The sequence below is a fragment of the Lacerta agilis genome, chromosome 13, assembly GCF_009819535.1.
Source record: "Lacerta agilis isolate rLacAgi1 chromosome 13, rLacAgi1.pri, whole genome shotgun sequence".
NCBI classification, from domain to species: domain Eukaryota; kingdom Metazoa; phylum Chordata; class Lepidosauria; order Squamata; family Lacertidae; genus Lacerta; species Lacerta agilis.
In genome coordinates, this window is record NC_046324.1 from 36,441,578 (window position 1) to 36,465,903 (window position 24,326).

Consider the following 24,326-nt stretch of genomic DNA (forward strand, 5'->3'; position numbering starts at 1 on the left):
CAGTTTGTTTTTATTTTCCATTTTCACTTGGCAGAGTTCTCAGTTAAACAACAGAACACACACCTGCTACGGATGGCCAAGTTACAGGGATCCTCTCTAAAGTAAACTGATCATAAATTCACACCACAAATCAGCCTGTATTCCAGAAAGACAGTAACAAAGCGTCCTGTATTTCAGGAACAAACCACCTCTTCACTCAACAGGGGAAGCCCCTGCAAACATTTATGTTGACATAAGCCAACCACTTTGCTGAAGAGGAGCTACAAAAACAAAACAGAGCTATACATTAGACTGTTGAACAGTGGAAGCTGCTTATACCAAGTTAAACCATTAGTGCATCTAGCTCTGTTTATACATGGGATGAGGAACATTATTTCTCCTGAGGGCTACATTCCTTTAGGGTAAGTTGCCACAGGCTGAATTGTTGCTGGTGGGAGGGGCTGCAGCTGGTAGTGGGTGGGGCTATAGCCCAAAGTGGGCATGGTTATCCACAGGCAGCTGTGATCACTCAGAGATAAAGGAAGGCATTCTACACATGCACAGAGGTTATCCCCCTTTTAGACACTCTGCAGGTGAAGAGAAGGTAAAAAAATACCCGAATCCTGGAACTGAGAGGAGGCTCCTGGCTGAACCCTTCCTTATTATCAAACTCTGACAATCATTTAATCTAAACAACATGTGAACTGCTACTATCACAAGATTTCATACAGTCAGCCTTTTTTATTTTAAGTTTCAAGACCTTCAAGAAGGATTCCTCATGGCAATCAACTGAAGCATTCTAGCTAAACGTCTGAGCACAGAGTTAACATCAACAACCAATCCCTACAGTGCATCAAACCAGAGGAGAATAGGAGAAAGACATACTGAGTTTTCTTCTGATTGTTGATTCTTGTCCAGGGACTGCTGACTTGGGTTCAGATCTGTTTCACACATAAAAAGCCTTGGTTCGCTTTGATCCCAAAAGTGACTAGTAGGAATACGATCACTCAGCTCTGGATATTGAGAGGTGTTTCTCCTATATGGACAATACAAGTATAAATCCAGACCACAACTACTTGTAAAACACATTCATAATTAGTAATCAAAATATAGGGTGATTTTTTTGGGGGGGGGGGGGACAAACAAGCAAGAACCAGACGACTGTATATCCTGGATTTGAAACGGTAACAGACTCAGATAGGTGAGCTCCGGCTAATGCTAGATGTGATAGATGCCATCAAAGACATATTACTTACCCCTTGAGGCTATTACTGACAATTGACAGCTGAGTTAGTTTTATTAAGGTAGAATGTACAGCAAATTTGCAATCTAACAAAAGAATCAGGACAACTGAAAGAACTCTTCTCCTCTGCAAATCCCACCCAGCATGTACCATGTACACAGCATCTTCGGCTCCACTGAGAAAATGTGGGATATAAATGCAATAATGAACAAGCAAATATAATGTTCAAGTCAGTTGGATCAGGGGTTATTGAGCCAGGGATCCTTGAAGCCTGAGCTGGGACCTGCACAATCCATACCCTGAGATTTTGCACCCACTGGGGATCTGAATCAGGACTTCTGTCCCAGGAACCCACATCCTCATTTCAACCTGTCAAGGCAAGCAATGTGCTTGGAGAGACTTTTCAGGAAGGAGGCGGCATGCTAGGCTCCGTTGCCACTTCTGAAGGCATAAATGGCTTTAGTCCATTCTTAAGACTCTAGGACTGCCAGCTGCTCACCTGCAGCTCTCCATGGTGCTGCAACTAAAAGCCTTCTTTGCCCCATGGGCGTCTTTGTTGAGGACGGGACAGCCCGATGCTAGCTCATTAAGAGTGCAAGCACTTGCAATTAAATGACAGAACTACAGCAACAATGCATATCCCAACAATATGCAATAATGCATATTCCAGAGGGAGAAAAGAAATAAGCCAACATGTAGGGCCACCTTAGGGACGTGGGTGGCGCTGTGGGTTAAACAGTCAGGGGTCCCTTTACCTTTACCTAGGGCCACCTTATTTAATCAACTCTCTCCAGAAACTCGTGAGAACATGAGGCCCACCAAATTCCAATTGAGGTTAGTGTGTACAGATGAGAAAGACTGGATGGGAACACACCTCCACTATAAACACTATGAAAATGATGCTGAATATTGGTTGACAGGAGTTCCAGTTTTACAGTGACCCCTGGTGGACTGCTTGAACGTTTATAAACTACATTTCCGTTAGAAACCATACTCAAAAGCAGCACCGAAAGCAATTCATAGTGGTTAATATAAGAGAAAATAAAAACTAATTTTATAGAACATAAAGCCAACTACCAGCAACAAAACAAGGTGCCAATAAAAACTTGACTAGCTGAAGATTTCTGTGCAGGTTTTTTTAAAAGAACAGAGTAATGCAGAAACAGGACATGATCTTATAGGTGAACATATGTGAAAGTGAAACTGATTCATCCATCCCTACATGGCACTACCTTCAAACACTATAGATTGTTGTTCGTAGCAGCTTATTCTTGTGTGAGGCAGCTTTAAGTTCCCTCCGCTGGGTGAGTATAGCAGCAGTGCTATAATGCAAAATAAGCCAAATAAGGCAGACTCCAAATCCAACTAATCATCCATCCAAATCATCCAGCTGATGATACTTACATAAGGTTTATAGACAGATCCTCTCCCAAACAACAACAACTGGCCAGCAGAAATGAAAACAAACAAACAGAATGACAGCAGCAGCAAAAAATTGTTTAGGGAGGGAGGGAACCAGTGCACACATTAATACAGGTAAAGCAGAAATAATGACAGAAAATGCAGCATGTCTTGCATGAATGGTACTGTGTACACCACCCTAAAAGAATGGCAGCATGGCATTCTTCCTTGCCACATCATTGTGCTTTATCATGGAGCTTCCCAGAGACTTCCAGTTTAGGGCTGTAGTGCCAAGCCAAGAGGAAGGGAAGCATGCCAGTGGACTGGGAACAGAATATAATGTGCAAAGCTGGGCTGGTACTGCTGCTTTTTCATAGAAATATTAAGTCCCCCTTTGTGGCAGTCACCCCTGATTGGGAAGAGGCAAGTGCTACAGTGATGCTCTACCCTTAGCAACCAAAACAACTAGTACCATGGGGGGGGGGGGAAATATAGACATGGAGCTTAGCATTAATTGATAAACTGAACTGATTATGCCCAGCTGCATAACAGTAAACATTGTGAAGCTTTTCAAAAGACTTGGATCCTTTATCTCTTTTGTGTGGGGGGGGGGAATATTAATGCTGTTCTGTGAACTCTTGCGCAAGAGCTAGCAGAAGACTTCTCACAGTGCCATTCCACAAGGGCTTGTGTGTATAGTATAGTATAGTATAGTATAGTATAGTATAGTATAGTATATGAGCGTATGTACGTGTGCACGCGCACAAACACACTACAGTATATCAAAGAGTAAATAAGAAATGTACAGCGTGCACTGTGTAACTTCTAAGTGCACTGAAGCAGTCTTCAGGTGAGCTTGTGCAAATAATGTTTTTCCCTCACTCACATTAATAATTCACATCAATAATCTCTCCCTCCACCCCAGGCTCAATAAGCATTCTCACCCTTCAGCCTCCTGTCCAATGGAGATAATCTCCCTGGCATCCTTCTGTTGCCCAGATTGGAAATCAAAAAGAGTGACTGTGTCCATTTCAATGTCATAGAAACAGATCTTGGAGTCAAGACTCCCATCAGCCTACAGAAGTATAAATAAGAGAAGTTGAACAGAAAAAGACAGCCTAATTGTCTCATTCTAGTCACTATGGTTCATAAAACTGGAGATTAATAAAAACAATCTGGAATGGAAGAAACAGAGCAAGAAGAAAGAAATTTACAAAGCAGTCTTAAGATGGTTCTCTAGATGTTCTCAAACTTGGTCAAGTAGTTCCTCAAATCACATTGACTCTTGAACTGCCATTGTTTTAAGGTGCCTAACGTACAAATTTATTTGGTTTGATTTACCTATTATAATGTATGCTTGTGATATGTGTATGTGCATATCTACCATATTTTTCTGTGTTTAAGACTAGGTTTTTAAACCAAAAAATTAGGTTTAAAATTGCGGTTCGTCTTGACTTCCGGCCGGACGAGGAGCCGAGAGGAGACGGGACTTAGCCCTCCGGGGAAAGTCCGGTTCTTTGTGAGGAAAAAGGGGTGTTTGCAGGGCGCCGCAACCCCCTAAAAGCCCCAAAAGGAATGTTTTGGGGACAGGGATCCCAACTGTGCTGAGGAGGTCTCTCCGCCACCGAGAAAACTCCCGTTTGGGAGGAAAGAAGGTTGGCGAGATTGAGGCGCCGGCACGGGACGCCATTTTCTGCTCACGGGAACGCAGCCTCAGGTCTCCACGGCTCTACGACCGATTCTCAAAAAAGAAGAACCCGAATTTGATATAAAGGTTGGTGCTAAATTTAAATTTGGAATATAATTCGGAAGACAGCGGGGTCTAAAAAGGAGGTCAGCCCCGACTGTGGTTATTTGTATATATACGGAGGAGCGCAAAGCCGAGACTGAAAGTAATTGATTTTGCCTATTGACGCACTACTAAAAACTGAAACTAATTGACTGATGAATTAGGATATTAAAGACTTTGAAGATTTATTATTTTAGTTTGTTTTGTTAGTTTTTGATGAACTATGGGAACCAGCTGCGATCGGGGACTCTCCGGAAAAATTTACTTTCGCTTTTGAACGAACTGCGCAACGACAGTAAAGAACGCTAAAAACTTATTAAAACTGTCCAAAAGTAAGAAAGAAAGTTCCCAGCACAGCAGCAACTGATTTGGGAGTTAGACTGGTTGACTACCCTGACTTTTAAGCATTTCCCTGATCTGCGTGAGTGCAAGAAAGGACTTACCCCCATCCGCGGACAGCGATCGCCATTTTCTGCTTCCCCTGACGCCTCACCCCCCCTCCTTTGGCTGGAGCGGTTTGGATTAGGCCGAGAGGCTGAAGAGTACGAGGTTTTTTTTCCCCTGTTTTTTCCTGTTTTTCCCCTTTTCTTTGTTCCCCCTTTTTTCTCCTCTTTTTTCTCTCTTGTACCCTCTTTGAGAAGGACTTTGGTTGTCTGTTTTTTTTTTTTTTACCCTTTTTTATTCTTTCGGATTAGCCAGACAAGTGGCAGAAGCTGTTGGAATACCCCCTTTTTTCTTTTTTTTTTGTTGGTGGATCCTCTGTTTATTTTTTCTTATTTTTTATTTTTTTATTTTTTCTGGAGTGACCTTTTTTTTTCTTTTTCTTTTTTTGGTGTGTGGATTAATCTCTCTTTGTCGTTGGAAATTGCTTTAAATCGGTTTTATAACTTAAGTTGGATTAGCCAATCAAGTGGCAAAGACTGAGACTGAGCCAATTAAAATTGAAAGACAGACTGGAAATATAATAATTGGACTGGACTGAGTAATTTATAAAGTGAATTTTAAATATTTTATGGTAATATTATAATAATTGGAATGAATGAAATTAAGTGAATTTTGATTAAGATATAATAATTTGGAAAGAATCAACAATTTAAATAAGAAAAAATAGAAGAGAAGAGATAAGATGGAGAAGAAAAAAGAGGGAACACCAGCAGATAGAAGAGGATCAGCAGACAGAAGACAAGAGGACTCCAAAGAAATAATAAAGATGTTATCAGAATTGAAAAAAGACATTAAAGAAATAAAGGAAAGTGAAAAGACTATGGAAGGGAAACTGGACCAGATGGAACAAAAGTGGGACCAAACAGCTAAAGAACTGAAAACTCAAGTGCAAGAGATTGATAAAAGAACCAAAAAGAATGAGGAAGGACTAAAGCGAGTACAAAAAGAGGTCAGAGAATTAAAGAAGGAGGAAGGGAAAATAAACAGCGACATTTCGGATATTAATAAAACACAAGAGGACATGAAAGATTTGATTGCTATGCAAGAACTCAAACAGAGAGAGACTAATTTGAGGCTAAGAGCGGTACCTGAGACACAAGGAGAAGACGTTGGAGTTAAAATCATCACGGAACTGGCACAATGGCTTGGAATTCAAAAGGAAGAATTGGCGGTGAATGTGGTGAATGTCTTTAGAATTAAAAGTAAAAACAAAAACGGGAAAAAAGGGAAGAAATTCCCTGGAGATTGTTTGATAATCTTTAAAGACAAATCAATAAGAGATATGATTTTGATGAAAAATAGAGAGAAAAAATTGTATATTGACAATACGATGATAACAGTATTTAAAGACATTCCAATTCATCTGTTGAAGAAGAGGACACCATACCAGCCACTGACGCGGACGCTACTTAAAAAGAAAATAGACTTTAAGTGGGAATTCCCAGAGGGAGTTTCCTTTTACTACAAAGAGAAGAAGCACAAACTGAAAGGAATTTTGGATCTTACAAAGTTTCTCAGGAGATACAAAGAGTTGGACAAAGATGAGAAGGAGGTGAGGAGGGAGGAGGAGGAGGAGGGACAGGAGGAAATAGTAGAAGGAGCATGTGCCGCCCCAGTCCAGGGAGGGGGGGGGAGAGGAAGAAGAAGAAGAAGATAATATTAATAAGGAAGAAGAAGAAGGAGAAGTAGAAGAAGAAGAAGAACAGTAAATAGTAAACAACAGTAAAGAAACAAAAGAAACCCAAGATGGCGCTACGCGTGCTGTCTTGGAATGTGAATGGAATTAACCAAAAAAGGAAACGCAGTAGAATTGAACATATTTTGCAAAAGAAAAATCTGGATATAATCTGCCTGCAAGAAACACACGTTGCCAGGAAGCACAGAAGAATTTTGATTAAAAAGAAGTTGGGTAATGAATTTATTTCATCAGATAAGACAAAGAAAAGAGGAGTAGTGCTATACGTAAAACAAAATCTTGAATCGAAACAGCTGTTCAAAGATGAAGAAGGAAGAGTAATTGCAGTACAAGTCACGACACAGGGCGAAAAATTTATTTTTGTCGGAATCTACGCACCAAATGGTAACAAATCAGAATTTTATAAAGGTTTGGAAGAAATGCTACATGAATATTTGGATCAGAAGATTATAATTTTGGGAGATATGAACGGCGTGATCTCATTGGAGACGGACAGAAGAAGGAAGAAGATGGAATCAAAGGAAGGGAAGTTACCTAAGACGTTCTTCTCACTGGCGGAAAATTGTAATCTAATTGATATTTGGAGATTGAGACACCCATTGGAACGACAATACACACATTTCTCAGAACCAAATCAATCAAATGCAAGAATTGACTATATCATGATATCCAGAGAAATAGTACCGAGAGTTGAAAAAATTGAGATTCAACCCAGAACATTTTCAGACCATAATTCAATATTCTGCGAAATCAAGAAGAAAGAAGAAAAATCATTCAGATGGAGATTGAATGAAACCTTGCTAGACGATGAAGATTTAGAGGAAAAAGCAAAGAAGAAATTAAAAGATTATTTTGAACTGAATTGGAAAAAAGAAACAAAGGATAGCGTCGCATGGGATGCATCAAAAGCGGTGATGAGGGGTTTCTTCATTCAACAAAATAGTATTAAAAAGAAGAACAGAGAAAAGAAAAAAGAAGAAATATTAAAACAAATTATGGAAAATGAGAAAAAATTGGCAGTAAAACCAAATGATACAAAAGCAAATCAAAATATTAAGATATTACAAAACCAATTCTCAATGATTGTAAATCAGGAAGTGGAATGGAAAATAAAATGGATGAAACAGAGATCCTTTGAACATGCAAATAAACCAGGAAAGTGGCTAGCTTGGCAAATTAAGAAGAGAAAAGAACAAAACACAATAAACAAAATACAAATCGAGGAAAAAGAAGTTGAAAGTCCATCAGAGATAAGAAAGGGTTTCGCAAAATATTATAGACAATTATATAAAAAATCTGGAAATCAAGATATTAATAAAATTGTGAAATATCTGAAAGGAAAAGAGGTGCGAAAGATAACGACAGAAATGAAGAACCGACTAAATCAAAAAATTGAAAAAGAGGAGATTACCAAAGCAATTAAAAATTTGAAAAGTGGGAAGGCTCCGGGACCGGATGGATTTACGGCAAGATATTATAAAAAATTTAGAGACATTCTACTTGAACCCTTCAAGGAAGTGATGAACAATATTCTAGAGAAAGCGGAAATACCAGACACTTGGAAGGATGCGTACATAACATTGATACCAAAACCGGATTCAGATTTGCTCCAAATCAAGAATTACAGGCCAATTTCGCTATTGAATAATGATTATAAGATTTTTGCTAGTATATTAGCAAACAGAATGAAGAATGTACTGAAAGAAATAATTCATGAAGACCAGGCGGGCTTCCTACCAGGCAGACAGTTAAAAGACAACGTAAGAAATATAATTAATATTATTGAATATCTGACTGTCAGGAATGAGAAGCAAGCCGCTATGATTTTTGTGGATGCGGAAAAGGCCTTTGATAATATTTCGTGGGAGTTTATGGTAAAGAATTTTGAAGCAATGGATATGGGAGAAAAATTTATAAGAAGTATCAAGGCAATATATTCACAGCAAAGAGCAAAAATAATTGTAAATAATACGCTAACTGAAAATATAGAAATTGAGAAGGGAACAAGACAAGGATGTCCACTCTCACCGTTATTATTCATCTCGGTCCTGGAAGTCCTTTTGAAGACGATAAGGCAATCAGAAAGAATAAAAGGAATTACAATCGGAAAGACTCAACATAAAGTGAAAGCCTATGCCGACGACTTGGTACTGACAGTTGAAGAACCTTTAGAAAGCGCGAACGCAGTATTAGAGGAGATGGAAGAATTTGGTCAATTCGCAGGATTTAAACTTAATAGGAAAAAGACTAAAATCTTGGTTAAGAATATGAAAAATGGAGAAGTACAGGAACTGCAACAAAAAACACAAATTGAAGTGGCAAAGAAAGTTAAATATTTGGGAATATGGATAACACCAAAGAGTATTAATCTGTATCAAGACAACTATGAATTAACATGGAATAAAATTAAGAGAGACCTGGAAATGTGGGAAAGGATGAAACTTTCTTTACTGGGAAGAATTTCAGCGGTAAAAAAGAGCGTGCTACCGAGAATGTTATTCTTGTTTCAAACAATACCAATAATAAAAGGGACAGCTGTATTCAGAGAATGGCAAAAGAAACTTTCAAGATTTATCTGGCAGGGGAAAAAACCCCGAATAAGATTTAAATTATTGACAGATAGTAAGGAAAGAGGAGGTTTTTCCTTACCGGATTTGAAGCTATACTATGAAGCAGCTTGTCTATGTTGGATAAAGGAATGGATAAATTTGAAGAAACCAGATCTTTTAGACCTGGAAGGACATGATAACAGATTCGGATGGCACGCATACCTTTGGCAAGAAAAGATAAAGGTACATAGAAGTTTTGGAAACCACATTTTCCGGAAGTCACTCTATGAAGTATGGGACAGATACAAAAACTTGTTGGAAAGGAAAACACCATGGTGGTTATCCCCAATTGAAATAATTAGTTTGAAAAAGACAAATATGAGTCAGAAATGGATAACTTATGAGACACTGCTCAAAAAAGAAGGTAACAAATGGAAATTAAAACCATATGAGGAAGTGAAAGAACATGTTAATAATTGGTTGCAGTACCATCAAATTAATGAAATGTTTAAAAGCGATATGAAAAAGACGGGATTTAGCGAGACAAAATCAAAGTTTGAAGTTGAAGTACTTAATAATGACTTTAAAGTACTTGCTAAGATGTACAAAATGCTGTTGGAATGGAACTTAAAAGATGAAGAAGTGAAATCGGTGATGATTCATTGGGCAAAAGATATTGGACATAACATTATGCTAGAAGACTGGGAAAAACTTTGGAGGGAAGGAATGAAATCTACGGCATGTACGTCAATAAAAGAAAATTTATTGAAAATGATGTATAGATGGCATATTACCCCAGTTAAACTAGCTAAGATGTATAAGTCAGATAATAAGTGTTGGAAATGTAAACAAAATGTCGGCACCTTTTTTCACATGTGGTGGGATTGTAAAAAGGTGAGAGTGTATTGGGATATGATATATCATGAGTTAAGAAAAATGTTGAGATATAATTTTGTTAAGAAACCCGAAGCATTTTTGTTAGGTATTGTAGGTACAGACATTGAAAAAAAGGACATCAGACTTTTCCAATACGCAACGGCGGCAGCTAGAATCCTTCTAGCACAAAAATGGAAACAAGAAGAATTACCGACGAAAGAGGAATGGACAGTGAAATTGACTGAATACGCAGAAATGGACAAACTAACGGGAAGAATCCGAGAGCAGCGGGACCAGAAATTCATCAAAGACTGGTTAAAGTTTACGAACTATTTGAAAGACAATTTACATTTGAATACGTTAATAGGATTTCAAGAAGTTTTGTAGTGAATGTGTAGAACTATTATTGTAAGTAGGATAGTAAAGTAAGGGAAATTCTTTTTTTTTGAAAATGTAAGCAATGGTTGATTAAAGAAGTATAATATCAAGTTAAAATTTAGAAAACCACTTGAAGGGACTGACGGAAGTCACGGCTTGGTAGCCAAATGGAAAATATATGAAAATGTTTGTTAAGGATTATTGTAGTATTTTAGTGTAAAAATAATAAAAATTATATATATAAAAAAAATAAAAATAAAATTGCGGTTCGTCTTATACACGGGTAGTGCTGAGGGGTGTTTTCATAATTTGGAGTCCCCCCAAAAAGGGGGCATGTTATACATGGGGGCGTCTTATACATGGAAAAATATGTTATTTATCTACCTGGACAGTGGAGTTTATTTGAAAAGTCAAACTCATCTTAACACCAGCTTTTGGTTTCTGCCTGTAACTCCAGCATTTACAGCACTTGGCAGAGTTGAAGAAATAATCCCCAAAAATTGTACTTTTCAATCAAGAATGGCATGGCATGGGAGAAATCTATTCTATAACATTTGGACTTCATGTAGAAGCTTGCACTGAAATCACACTAGTTTGAAATATGGAACCTGTAGCTGTTTGTCCTGCAGAGTGATACTAGCAATCTAGTGTGGATGGTTGCATTTTGGTAATGTTGGTTCAGATGTAGTGCCAAGCCATGGCTGAGTGTTAAGTGAATTAACTTTTGTGTTTGCATGCTCCCTCAATCCCTTGCATGTTCCAATTTCTCCTGGTTTAGTGTTAGTCCTGGTTTGCCGGCAAATCATGGTTTCCCAGTAAGTCAGCTGAGAAATCAGAACACGAATGCACATAGGTAGTTCACAGAGCATCAAGCCATGGCTTGAACGCAGTCTGTAATAAACTGATCAAAGAATTGTCCCAACAAGAGATTCATTGTTGGCCTAGTCACTCCATGCCCCATTCAGGTTTTAGTCACAAGCAAGAGACAGTCCAGACTCACCTTGTTGATGAGGATGCTAACTTTGTTGCCACTTGCGTTACACTTTACAGATGCAATCCCACTAGCGCCTGGAACCAGATCACCCAGGGCCTTGCTACTTGAGTGTACTTTTGCCTCCCTGTGGGGGAGATGAGGCAGTTAGGACAGTCTGCTCAACAAGAGCAAGCTCTTCACCAAAAATTATGGGGATATTTGCATCAAAATAAAATCCTCCTAGTAATCCAATTTGGCCTTATGATAGCTGCCTTTTTGGTAACCACAAGAGTCATTTCTGGCTCATTTGTGAGTCATTTCATATATTAATTTCTCACCCAACCCTTGCTTTTTTGTCAGAAGCCAGCGTGTATCCTCACGTGTGATGCGCACACAGAGCAAAGTTCACTGAGGCTAACTGCAGGTTCCCATTGTGCCAATACTTGGCAAATCATAGAATGTGCATTTATGAGAAGCATCGGCAATATGTCCCATTCTCCCACAAAGCAATGATATCCACATGGTAAGTAATCTTTGAGGAGCAATCCACAGTGAGGAAGAAAATGGCTCATTATGTTATTAGTCAATATCACACCAGATGGAATTACAAGTTCTTTCCTTCCCACACAAACTCTGCATGCCTTGCTCTATGCTAGCAAGTGCACCCATGTCAACTTCTACACTACAAATATAAGAGATATCACAGAACACACCAAAAAGTATATGACACAACCAGTACTGCGCCTGACACACCTTAGAAGTTTCAAAAACTTCAGCATCTACAAAAGTTCTACATGTTGAATCATGAAAGGAAATTATACTTGAGCCATATTTCAATACAAACAGAATGATCTATGAACATGATAATGTATGAAGCATCTTGCAAATTCTGAGTCACTACAGGTCATCTCTGCCACACAATTGTACTTCTTAAGAAATTCAGTTTATATTCATTACATAAATCTATAAAACAGCAAAAATCTACCCCTCATATTTTAATGTCAAGAATAACGTTTCAATGAACCTTAAATTTAAAAAGGAACCAAAAGATATATAATCAAGTTCCAGTAATTGCTCATTTGTACCTGCGAGAAAGATCAAAGATTTTAAAGTGAGCCAGGTCTGTTCCCACAGTCAAGAAATTTCCACAGACATTCAGGAGGCATGGATTGCCTTCAGATTCAGAGAACACCAGCAGCTGCTTTACAGTGCCCTGGCAGAGAAAAAGAGCAGCAACTTTAAAACCACCACTTTCCTTTCATTTATATATTACCACAAAATACCATTTTGACTCATTACCAAGTAGACCCACAGCACCATATCTAACAAAGACATCAACACGTTTGAAAAGAAAAAAGGTACCCTGCACAACTATCCAGTTCTACCAATCTGAAACTTTAACATGATATATTAACTGTAGGATCTATCTATCTATCTATCTATCTATCTATCTATCTATCTATCTAACTATTTGGGGTCACAGTTTCCAAAACAGATGTCTGAATGGTATGTGTCATCAGCACATACACTCAAAGGAAAGAAATAACAAATTATGAAGTATTCCATTGACCCAGCATGGGAGCCTAGCACTTAACTTCTTCTGCTACAGTAGGGATGGGGAAGCTGATGCCCTTTGGATGTCACTGGATTACAACTCCCATACATTTTATTTATTCAAGTTATATCCTGCCCTTCCTCCTGACGGAGCTCTGACCACTGGCCATGCCAGTTGCGATTGATGGGAATTGGAGTCCAAGAAATTTTGGAGGTTTCCTACCTCAGTTCTACAGGGAACCATAGCACACAAATGAAATGAAATGGAGGTGGGGGGAAGAGACTGGAAAAATTAGATCTTCCCCTCAAGGTATTTTTGCCAATTGAGGAAAAATGGGAAGGGAAAGTGCATGATGGACAGGGCAGAGATCAAGGGAAAATGCCATTTTAATTAATTTTTGTGGCCCTCTGTGTCTCTACATAGGATTAGGCTGCCAAGTGCGCCTTTCTGGTCTAATCATCGCCGCTTTTATGTAAGCAGGTTTGGCAGGAAGGATAAACAATGACATTACTGTTAACTGGGCTGATTGTACTGGTAAGACTGCCTTTGGTGCTGCTACCAAGTGTCGCCCCGCCACCCTTCTTCATGAGGCAGCCACCTGCAATCATCCTCACATAAAAATTGGCTTGCTTACCTGCCAGGTGCGAACTTGAACACGATTTGGCTCAACTGTGTAAAGATTTTCTTCATGCATAGCCAGCACAGGGGAATCACAAGGGAAAGAACCTGGAACCACATAAGAGAGAACTTCTCCATTACAATCACAACCTATTGAAAAAAACAGTTAAGAGTTCCATCCAGATGGTCCATAAAATATGTGTAATTTCCAATTAATCATCATCACATTCTTCCATCAATCAGTGTAGCACTCAGCAAAATGATCACTACATTTCTCCTACCTTGTCTTTCATGGATTAATTCTATCCAAGATCAAATTTAAAAATGTAAATGAGGCTATATTTTTAAGTACAGTAAACTGCACTACAGAAAGTCTTTCCAGATACTTCCTCGGCGCCATATTAAATAAGGCTCCTAAGGTAGCATGGGCAGGAAAGAATATTGGATCTTACTGCACCTACTTGACTTCAATACTATTCAGAGTTTATAAAACATACAATGCCTGCTTTCTAACCGGATCCAATAAAAAGAGCACCAGGGACACAGCCTCCTGAACATAGTGAATTCATGTGCTCAGTCTCTGGTAATTATATTCTGCATACTTTTATGACTCTGCTGTCCCTCTAGGCCACCGTTTATATTGTGCAAACTGGTAATATATATATAAAAGAAGACTGTATATGGAGAGGTACTGAGTCTGGATGTGGGAAATCTCCACTCATCACTAAGTAGTCTTGGGAAAAGCACTATCTTCCAGCACAGCCTATATCACAAGGCAAAAAACCCAACTAGCACCATAGAGAAAGGATGGATTGTAAATATTAAATACATACATACATACTTTGGCTGTACAGGCATCCTCAGGGTACTTTGTATCCAACATCCACACTCACAAGTTACTCTGCTGAAGTCCATTCATCTTACCTGAATTTCGTGCAGTGGCAGCTGAGAGTTCGAAGATAGCAACTTGCTTTCCATTCCAGAATGCTACAGCATCCTAAGATTTGCCACAGAATTTTTTAAAAATGCATCTTAAATTTGTGCATTGCAAACAGAAAATACACAAAACCAGTTTTTGCTAAATGCTACCACCCTTTACTGTGGGACGCAGGTGGTGCTGTGGTCTAAACCATAGAGCCTAGGGCTTGCCGAACAGAAGGTCGGCGGTTCGAATCCCCATGACGGGGTGAGCTCATGTTGCTCGGTCCCAGCTCCTGCCAACCTAGCAGTTCGAAAGCACGCAGTGCAAGTAGATAAATAGGTACTGCTCTGGCAGGAAGGTAAACGCCGTTTCTGTGCGCTGCTCTGGTTCGCCAGAAATGGCTTAGTCATGCTGGCCACATGACCCGGAAGCTGTACACCAGCTCCCTCGGCCAGTAAAGCGAGATGAGCGCCACAACCCCAGAGTCGTCCACAACTGGACCTAACGGTCAGGGGTCCCTTTACCACCCTTTACTACTAGCAACCAAGTACTAATTTATCAATAAATTGCAGTGTTATGGCAATTAATATGTTTGAATGACAGGCCTATTTTCTTTTACATATATTTTGTTCCATAAGCAATGGAAATTCAGGAGATGACTATGGGGAATTAAAACCAGATTTTTTAAAAAAGAAAGCTTTCATGGAATATTCTTATACTATTATGAGAGAGAGATTGGGGCAAGTTTTATACCAGATCAATCTGACAATAAATATGTAAAATGAATACAAATGAGTTTCTTCAGACTAAGGCAGTAAGAAAGCAGTGAAGGTGCTCTGCATCTTGTTGCTAGGAAAGGATCTTACACCCATACAGACAAGGCTTTGCTCTGAACTGCTAGACCTGTTTAGATGTCATGCAACAGCAACAAAGATTCAAATCCACTCCCCTCTGCACCCATGTAAATATTTATGTTAACATCAGGGGGCTAGGAAAACCCACGGTAATTTTCCTCCCTACAGGCAACAGCAGAAGGGGGTTGGGATTTGGAGGCTGGAATAGCCTTGCTATAGCAGTTGGCTGTCATATGCGCCCTCTCTCGAGAAAAACCAAGTTTTGTTTTTGCACAAAAGATGATAACAGAGTGCTGTCTGCACCTATATGACTTTGTCAAACAGCTGAGATTATAATTAGAGTCCCTCCTCTAGGTATCCTTGCTTGGAGAATTATCAGAGTACCTACCAAAGAGAGGGCCTTTCCTGGGCTTCTAACCCAACTGTGGGAACCCCAAGGATGGTGTGCCTGAAACATTTGTAGTTATCCTTTAGGTCTGTCCTGTCTACTCAAGGTTTTGGTAGTTACCTCTGGTGGCTTCATCTCATTTATTGTGTGTTTGTTTAGTTGTACTTGCCTGCACAGCATGTGCTTTACTGACTCCTGTATCCATTATTACTGCTGCTCTGTATCCAATTTTTAAAAATACACTAACAACATATTTTCCATCCCCCCACAAAGAACCCCAACCTGACAAGAAAATCTATTGGCAGTGATGCAAGTTACCTTAGTGCAACACACTCCATTCACATGCATGTCGATGCGAAGGTTGTCAGTCATTCCTGTGCTGAAGGAGGTAATGTTGAATAGGTTTGGCGAAATTTGCACCACTGCTACTTGCTCGTGAAAGTGTGACAACATTGCCTGTTCATTAAGGATTGCTACAGAGCTGCCTGTGTTTACTGCCAACAAATTTTTTTTGGATCCCCACTAGAGACAATATGAAGAAAGAGAGATTAAGTACAACAAGTAACTCATTTTAAAATAGAAAATGAACACAATGCATTTGAACTAGAGCATTAAGATTCTATAAAAAGCATGAACAAAAGGCAAATACCACTTACATTATTTCTTTTTTAAAATGTTAACTCAGTGAAGTTCAAAATTCTACAGCAGTTTTCATGCTTGTGGATTTGGAGTGGAGTGGGAATTGTCTTCTGGGCCAGCCCCAGGAGCACCTAACCAACTGGAAGCACTGATACAAGAAGAGCCTGTGCTGCCACTACCCCTCTGGCCCAGCCAAGGATGTCACATGGCCCTTCTTTGACTTAGGGGATTCCTGAGTGAAGTCCTAGCACAATTACAGTCTCCCCTGCTCCATGAGAGTCAATGAGTGCTAAAGCGGGCTGGACCCCTTTAAATCAAGAGGCTCCTCTCAACAAAAGCAGAGCTAGCTATTGAGATAGAGCTGTAGTTCCTATTTAAAGCTTGGTCTGAGAATGACTGCTGCTGAAGCAACATCTGTATTCATGGAGTCATTTAAAAAAAATGTTTGATCTTTTATCATGTTTTACTATTCTTTTGGGAGCTGTCCAGAGTGGCTGGGAAAACCCAGCCAGGTGGATGGGGTATAAATAATAAACAAATATATTATTATTATTATTATTACCCTCATCTCTGTGCAAGTTAGCACTCAAAATAGAACATTTGGTGCCACTTATTCCAAACAAGGGAAACGCATGGCCCTCTAGACCAGTGTTTTTCAACCACTGTTCCGCGGCACACTAGTGTGCCGCGAGATGTTGCCTGGTGTGCCGTGGGAAAAATTGTGTTTATTTGATTCCTATTCAAGAGAATTACTTTATATATAGTCAATATAGGCACAGAGTTAAATTTTTTAACATTTTCTAATGGTGGTGTGCCTCGTGATTTTTTTCATAAAACAAGTGTGCCCTTGCCCAAAAAAGGTTGAAAAACACTGCTCTAGACATCCTACTCCCATCAGTGCCAGACAGCATAGTCAATGTTCAGGGATGATGGGAGTTGTAGTTCAGCAACATCTGGAGAAGCACAGGTTCCCCACCTACTGCTCTAGAGTCTAATAGTGTGAAGAAGAGGAGCTGGCTGTCTAGTAGAATGGAGGGGCTCTCTTTTACAGCTCATACTCAAGGCAGCACGACTGGGCAAGACTGGTTAATACTGTAACTTCTGATATGACAGAGTGTATAGAAATTTTGAAAGCAGTTCCCAAATGGTTTTAATTTTACCTCTGAATGATGTGACTTCCATAGCTTACAAAACTCCTCTTATGTGGAAGGATATATCCAATGGAATTTTGATGAAAAACTAGTTGTCAGCTCATGAAATCTTGTCAGATATAAAAATTTGTCATGCGTTTTGTCCTCTGTGAAATAATTTTTAAAGACAGTTGGGGAGGACTGGGAAATGTACAGGTGTTTCCTTTTGCAAGTGACTCATGAACCATGAGTCAAGTGAAACCAATGTGCCAAATAGGTCGGGAGGGGAAACCAGCAAGATTCATAAAAGTTACAGAAATCAGAGGCACACATCTGCCCAATGAGAGTCCAGCCCTACTCTACTATAACTGGACATGCAATCATATATATGCATACCTACTTAAAAAAGGGGTTGGGAGAGAAGAGCAAGGAGGAAGGGTGGCAGCAGCCTTATTTCAGGCAGTTTAATCTGTGCACCAAACCTGCTTACTGGTGAATGCATCCTCCATGGTACACACTATTACACCTAAATAAACAAAAAAGTAGGAAGGAATATATTCACTGTTTCACCTGTATTTGAATTATATTCCCCTCAAGCTCAGTAGGTGCTTGAAGCTTCCAGCTGTCCTTGGCTTCCTGTGAGCAAGTGCTTTGGGCAGGGGATGCCACTTTCCTCCACATAGCTATCTTCCCTCTGTCGGTGCCAGCTGATAGAAGACCTGCAAAATGCACCACACTCTTCTGATCAGGTCAACATCATCATTTATATTGGACTATATAAAACCCAACAATCCATCAGACTCTAGTATAAGCAATCAAGTCTGTATAACACAACTTGTGTTTGGGAAGGGATGAGAACCCTGTGGCTCTCAAGAGGTTGTTGTATTATGATTCCCATCATCCTGTCCATGCTGTCTGACACTGATGGGAGTTGTGAGTTCCAACAACACCTGGGGGGCGGCACAAGTTCCCCACCGCCATGTAAACCTTTGCCTAGTGTATGCACTGTAAGAAGAATCCCCAAGAAAAGTAATCAGCTTTTCTCTACAGATGTGGCAATGGCAGGGAAGCTAGCAACCACGAGTTGTAAAAATGAAAGGTGCATATAGAGGAGTTAGACAAGGATAACAGGGTAATAAAGCCCTAGAGTGAGATGAGGGGTGATGAAAAGAGGAAAGGATTGAGGGAGATATAGGGAGGAGGTAGAGCTTGGAGGATAAGGATAGGAGAAGTAGAGAAACCGGGACAAAGGATTTCAGTTTTAACATTGAAAGAGACAAGAGTGGCAGCCACACATAATACTAAGCTAGCCAAATTTGATTTAGTAAGTCACACACTATACAAATAACTCCATATCCAGGACTAAGAACACTCCATAGCCCTTGGTAAAACCTGAATGTTTGGCACACAGCACACTCCATTTGGTATGCTGCCCCCAACAGTGGCTTGGGATGTTAGGGGGAAATTGATCGGTGAAGTGCATTAAAAGTATCTGTACTTTCAGTTCTACTTTCAGTTCTCCCCACTGCTGAGCACCTATCTCTGGCTTCTTTGCCAGCCTGGCCATATATTTCTTCCAGATTCTGAACAGCATTCAGTGTCCAAATGGCACAAAATAAAGTTTAATGCTAGCAGTAATGTATTACTGCCCTGTCACCTGCACCGAGCCTTTAGAAGTGGAAGGCCAAGGAATAATCTATGTGTGAAGGCGCATGTCCTACCTAATACCTGTTAAAATTCCTCTGTTTTACAATTCCTCTGTTTATTTTCCAATCTCCTTCATTCTGTTAGGGATTATTATTCCAGTAGCACAGTTCTTCAGTAACATTTATACTATGTATAAGCAAGTTACATTTAAATTTCATAGCAATTTCAATAGATAACTCTCAACCAAGCAGAGTGTAATTGAATGAATGCCACGGGACTGCAAATTTGAATAACTGGGTCATCAGAAGTCAACGAAAGATGTTCTTCCTCACCTTTAGCATTGCAAAAGGAAACACAGTTGAGGCACTCTCCTATTTCAAACCCAAGCTGCTCATCCAGATCCAGTACATAGTTCTCACCTTTCTCCAAGTCCCAGAACCTACAGAGAAAGTACAGAGGAGGGTAGATAAGAAGTCACCTTGTCAACAAGCTGGCCACAGGCACAGATCCTGCCCTCAGCTTTTCTCCTCCTCATTTGCCTTTTTGGTGTAGCTTCTGCTCTTTTGTAGCAACCTTTATGCACAATGAAGTCCTTCTTGTCTCACTTAGCACTGCCCCAGGGAAGTAACAGCTAATGGTAGAACACACTATAATGGCATACTCTGCCTTATCCTGGGACTCGCCACATTTGGCGGGGGTGGGGGTGGGGCTACTACAATTCTCACCATCCCTATCCATTGCCATGGTGATTCAGAGACCAGGCTGAGGAGTACAACTCTGATGAGGAATGATGGGAGCCTACCCCTACCCCTGCTCATGGCCAGGATCCTGAAACTCCACAGGAGCAGTGGAGTAGTGTTGATTTGGAACAATGGTTTGCTGAGGGTCACACTTTGGAAGATAATAGTTGGGCAGAACTGGGAGGTGAACAACAATAAGAAGAAAGGGAAGAGAGTGAGATAGCAGGCTCTCTCTCACTGGAAGATGTACAACCTCTTCAGTCCCAAGGCTAGGAGATTAGATAAGGTGGCTTTGCAAAAGGCTCAATGATTGAGAAATAAGGTTGGAAACGGAGACGAGAGGACGGAAGTGACTAGAGGGAAGTGGGAGGAACCTGAATTAGGAGCACCTGCACTCTGAGAATGGTCACTTGTTCTTTTGCTGCATTCGTTAAGCATTTTTGTTACTGGTAAGAGACTGCTTTCTCTTTGTACTGCTTATCAACGGCCAAGGGGGGAGGGAACCAAGCCCCCAAAGCCTGACATGGTGGCTGGAGCTGATGGGAATTGTAATCCAACATCTGGAGTGCACCAGGTTGGGAAGTCTCCTATAATCCTTTTAACAACAACACTACGCAGCTTTTATATAGCACATTTAAAATGTTCCAAGGCCTTCACATACATTCTCCCAGTAACCCTTATGACAAACCCACAAGCTAAAACAGCATTATTATTCACATATTTGGGGGCAGAGATTGAAGCTAAGAGGCTTTCCTAAGGCCATCTAGCAAGTGTGTGGCATAGGCAAGATTTGTTGAGTCTGCAGCTCACATTCTTGAGGGCCCTCAAGATAGTGACCCTTTAAATGGGGACAAATGGTTCACAATCAGGCTAAAGACACTGTTCGATGAAATTTACCTGAAAAATGACATAGTATCTAAACAGCAACACAGCCCACAACCTGGTACTAAGCCAAGCCCCCCTTGCCAGTTTTCTTACCTAAGAACTGTTTCACCTGTTGCTGCTATAAGAAGGCTACGGTCAATCAAAATGATATCAGCAGGATGATCCATTCTTCCACTCAGCTTCACCTGATAATAAGTTATGCAAGGAGACAGTATTGAAAACACAAGGTACAGTACTCTCATTGTATTACTTGGCAGCAATGGGGTTGGGGTGGAATAATGGCAAATAATGAGTTTACTTCTCAGATAACTCATGTTTTTAAGGCCTGAATGTATGTTTTTAGGTTTGCTTACTAGATGTTTTTAGTTGTCAGACAATTGTACAACAAATAATCTTATAGTGCTGTAAAAACTAAAAAAATATATTACAGGATGCATCTGACAAAGTAGATTCTAGTTCACAAAAACATATGCAGCAATAAATACCATTGGTCCTCATGGAACCACAAGACTTTGTTTTTTCTGTGACGGATTAAGACAGCTATTATCTTCGTAACAATCCTTCCTTTGAAAGTCAGCAATTGCTGTCATTTTACAACTAAGGGTATAAAGCTGAGAAAAACCCTGCCCAAATCACACACAGAGCTTCCTCATAAGCAGATGATTCCTTATTTGCTTCACTGTCAGGGACAGTTCTACACTCGCAGAAGCAAGTGCAGACATCCTCCTGTTGCTCCAATTTAGGGTAAGTGTTTCGTTGACAGCTACACACTAAACCTTTTATGCTGTCTTAATATGGAGTTGGACCATTGGTCCCAATTAGGCCAATGTCTTCTCTGACTGGTAGCAGCTCAGTCCAACAGGGGTCTTTCCCAGTCCTTCTACCTCACCAAGGAGCATTCTTCATGTAAAATATACACCGTACTATTAAGTGTCCTCTCTTAAAGTTCATGGCCAGCTGAAATACATGGCTCCAACCTTGTGCAGTGTAGCTCAGCGGACTCACTGTTTTAAGCAGGAATGTTCAAAAAGAGAGAACACTTCGAATATTTGCTCCACTAGCATCTGGAATCCTAATTTCCACAATGTACAATAAATTGCCTTCAAGATTCTTTTGTGCAGCCTGCAGACTTGTCAGAAAACCAAAGTATCAATTTTCTCTTTTAAATGATGTTATCACACAGCCCACAGTGCCTACCTTCAAGACCTCCTCTGCTTCTCCTTCAAGAGAAATTTTGTGAAGAGATAAGAGGAGAGTCTCTGTTATTACTACCAATATATCTTTTTCCATGAAAAGCAGCTTTTGAACTGAACTCTCTGTGGTCAATGCCTGGCTCGTTTTCCCCCTCTCGTTCACATAATGCACAGTTCCTGCAATGAAATCAAGGTTGTTTCATTCTGGTAAATTATAATATTCCTACAGAACAAAGCAAAATACACACTGGCCTAGAAAATACACCCAGCTTGAATAAAAAGTAATATAGAGTCAAGCTTATTTTGCTCAGTATCCATATTGCCATAGACTTATAATACTGTATTACAAAACAGGCTTCTCCCTTGGTTTTAGTATAGCCAGGTCATTTCAAGAGAACACTAAGTAAGTCCTGACAGATATTGGCTATTGCAAGTTCTTGAAATGCATCACACCAGTTTACCAGAATGGAGGTTAGGGGGAGAAAACAACAACAGTACAATAGCAATTGCTTTTCTGTGCTGGTCAAGATCCAAAGCTCTTAAAGCAGGCTGGAATTGCTTTAGCATTATTGCCACCTGCCTTTTTCTACTTTGCTATGCTTCCAAGCCAAAAAAAAAAAAAGTAGAAAAGGTACCCAAGAATGCCAACTGTTTGGGAATGTGTGAACCATTATTATGTTCTTGTCAAACATTATTATAAGGCACTTGTCAAAGGTTGGTTCATGCATTACACAAAGGTAAATCAGAATTTATTGCCAAGTGAACAACAGGGAGCTATAACCATTCACATCTTCCTGTAGGATACACATTATCTACAAAAACATTTCCATCCACAGCTTACTACAATTTTATTTTATTTTATTTTACAAATGTACAGCTAAGGAATTTCAAGGACACATCTAAAATGTATTATTATTATTACTATTGGGTTTTTTCATCCTAAGGACCTGGGTGGGTTATAATAATTACTGGTAAACAATGTTTAAAACAGTTTAAAATAATGTAGTACATTGTGTCCCTCATATGCTAACTGCTTTAGTTAAGGTATTTGAAGAAGTGTGCATGCACACGAAAGCTTATACCCAGAACAAACTTAGTTGGTCTTTAAGGTGCTACTGGATATTTAAATATATATATATATATTTATTTTGGCTGTTTTAGTTAAGGAAGGAATATCAAAGCACCTTGCAAACAGGTTTTAAAAGAACCATGTATGACAGGAAATTGTTATTTTTTAAAATATTTGTTTACTTCTTCACAATTTGACACCAGAAAGGGTTCTGAAGCAAAATGGTTCTTGAAAAGGATTGATAAAAAATCTCAAAACAAACAAAGGGAACAACTATACTTTTTGTACCCTTAACACAACAACACAGAGAAAACATTTATAAGCAAAATTCTAAACACAAAGTAATTCCCTGTACTGATGGCCAGTTATTACAACTACAGAGTGGCCCCCAACTTGCATAAAGCTCCTATAGAGAGATTCAAAGCTTTTAATCAGAGTTCTTAAAAAAAACACCCAAAAAAGAGGCAATTAAAATGACTGAAAAGCCTAGGTGAGTGGAGCACCATTGTAAAAGCTGTAATTTGATTAGGATTCCAGGACTTTCAGGCTTGGTTTGTTTGAAAGTTCCAAGGGGCCAGGATACTGCAATACAAAGTGCTGAATATCGTTATGCAAGACCACCCACTGTTTCAATATCCTTTATTAGTATAGAGGTAAGGGCTGTTTGGGGCTTTTCATTGCCCCGTAGATAAAAGCTTTCACTGCAGAACCACACAAAGGCTCACCTGGAAAGTGTACAAGAGCTGTGCTAATATGAGGACAAAACTTATATAGGGTCTGAAAACAAAAGGCAGCAAAGAATTAATGCACCATAAAGAGACTGTAGGATAGTGCTGAAATTGGTATTTCTCACTTTCAATATCAACAGCGTAAATGGTGGGAGACCAACATGTAGATTTTAGAGAAGTCAAATAGCTCTCCCTTACCCCCAAGAGGCAGCTGTCCTTTGTAACACAAACCTGTAGACATCCAATGAAGCTAAATGTTGGAAGATTCAGAACAGATAAAAGGAAACATTTGTTCACACAGTGCAGTTAAACTATGGAACTCACTCCCAAAAGAGGAAGTGATGGCCACCAATGTGGATGGCTTTAAAAAAGGAATGAACATATTCACTGAGAAGGCTAACAATGGCTATTAGCCATGATGGCTATGCACCACAGTCAGAGGCAGTAATGCTTCTGAAAACCTCTTGCAGAAGATCACAGGAAGGCAGAGTGCACTTATGTTTGGGTCCTGTTTGAGGGTTTCCCATAGGCGGGTGGGCATTGTGAGAAGAGGATGCTGAAATAGATGGGCAATTTTCTTCTGTCCTTTACCTTGTTTTGGCCCCCTAAAAATTATGGGAAAGGGCAAAA

General features: G+C 39.7%; 1 protein-coding gene across 1 annotated transcript in view; it reads right to left on the reverse strand.

The window, feature by feature from the left end:
• The window catches only part of IFT140 (intraflagellar transport 140), an 86,578-nt gene that overhangs the window by 55,067 nt on the left and 7,185 nt on the right, over positions 1-24,326 (reverse strand). Inside the window, exons 6-16 of the mRNA XM_033166550.1 lie at positions 21,904-22,076; positions 20,800-20,891; positions 19,414-19,520; positions 18,005-18,153; positions 15,984-16,187; positions 14,426-14,498; positions 13,518-13,609; positions 12,414-12,541; positions 11,356-11,473; positions 3,568-3,698; positions 865-1,015 (exon numbers count right to left, since the gene is read on the reverse strand). Coding sequence (XP_033022441.1) covers positions 865-1,015; positions 3,568-3,698; positions 11,356-11,473; positions 12,414-12,541; positions 13,518-13,609; positions 14,426-14,498; positions 15,984-16,187; positions 18,005-18,153; positions 19,414-19,520; positions 20,800-20,891; positions 21,904-22,076 — 1,418 coding nt within the window. The remainder of the gene's footprint in view (positions 1-864; positions 1,016-3,567; positions 3,699-11,355; positions 11,474-12,413; positions 12,542-13,517; positions 13,610-14,425; positions 14,499-15,983; positions 16,188-18,004; positions 18,154-19,413; positions 19,521-20,799; positions 20,892-21,903; positions 22,077-24,326) is intronic.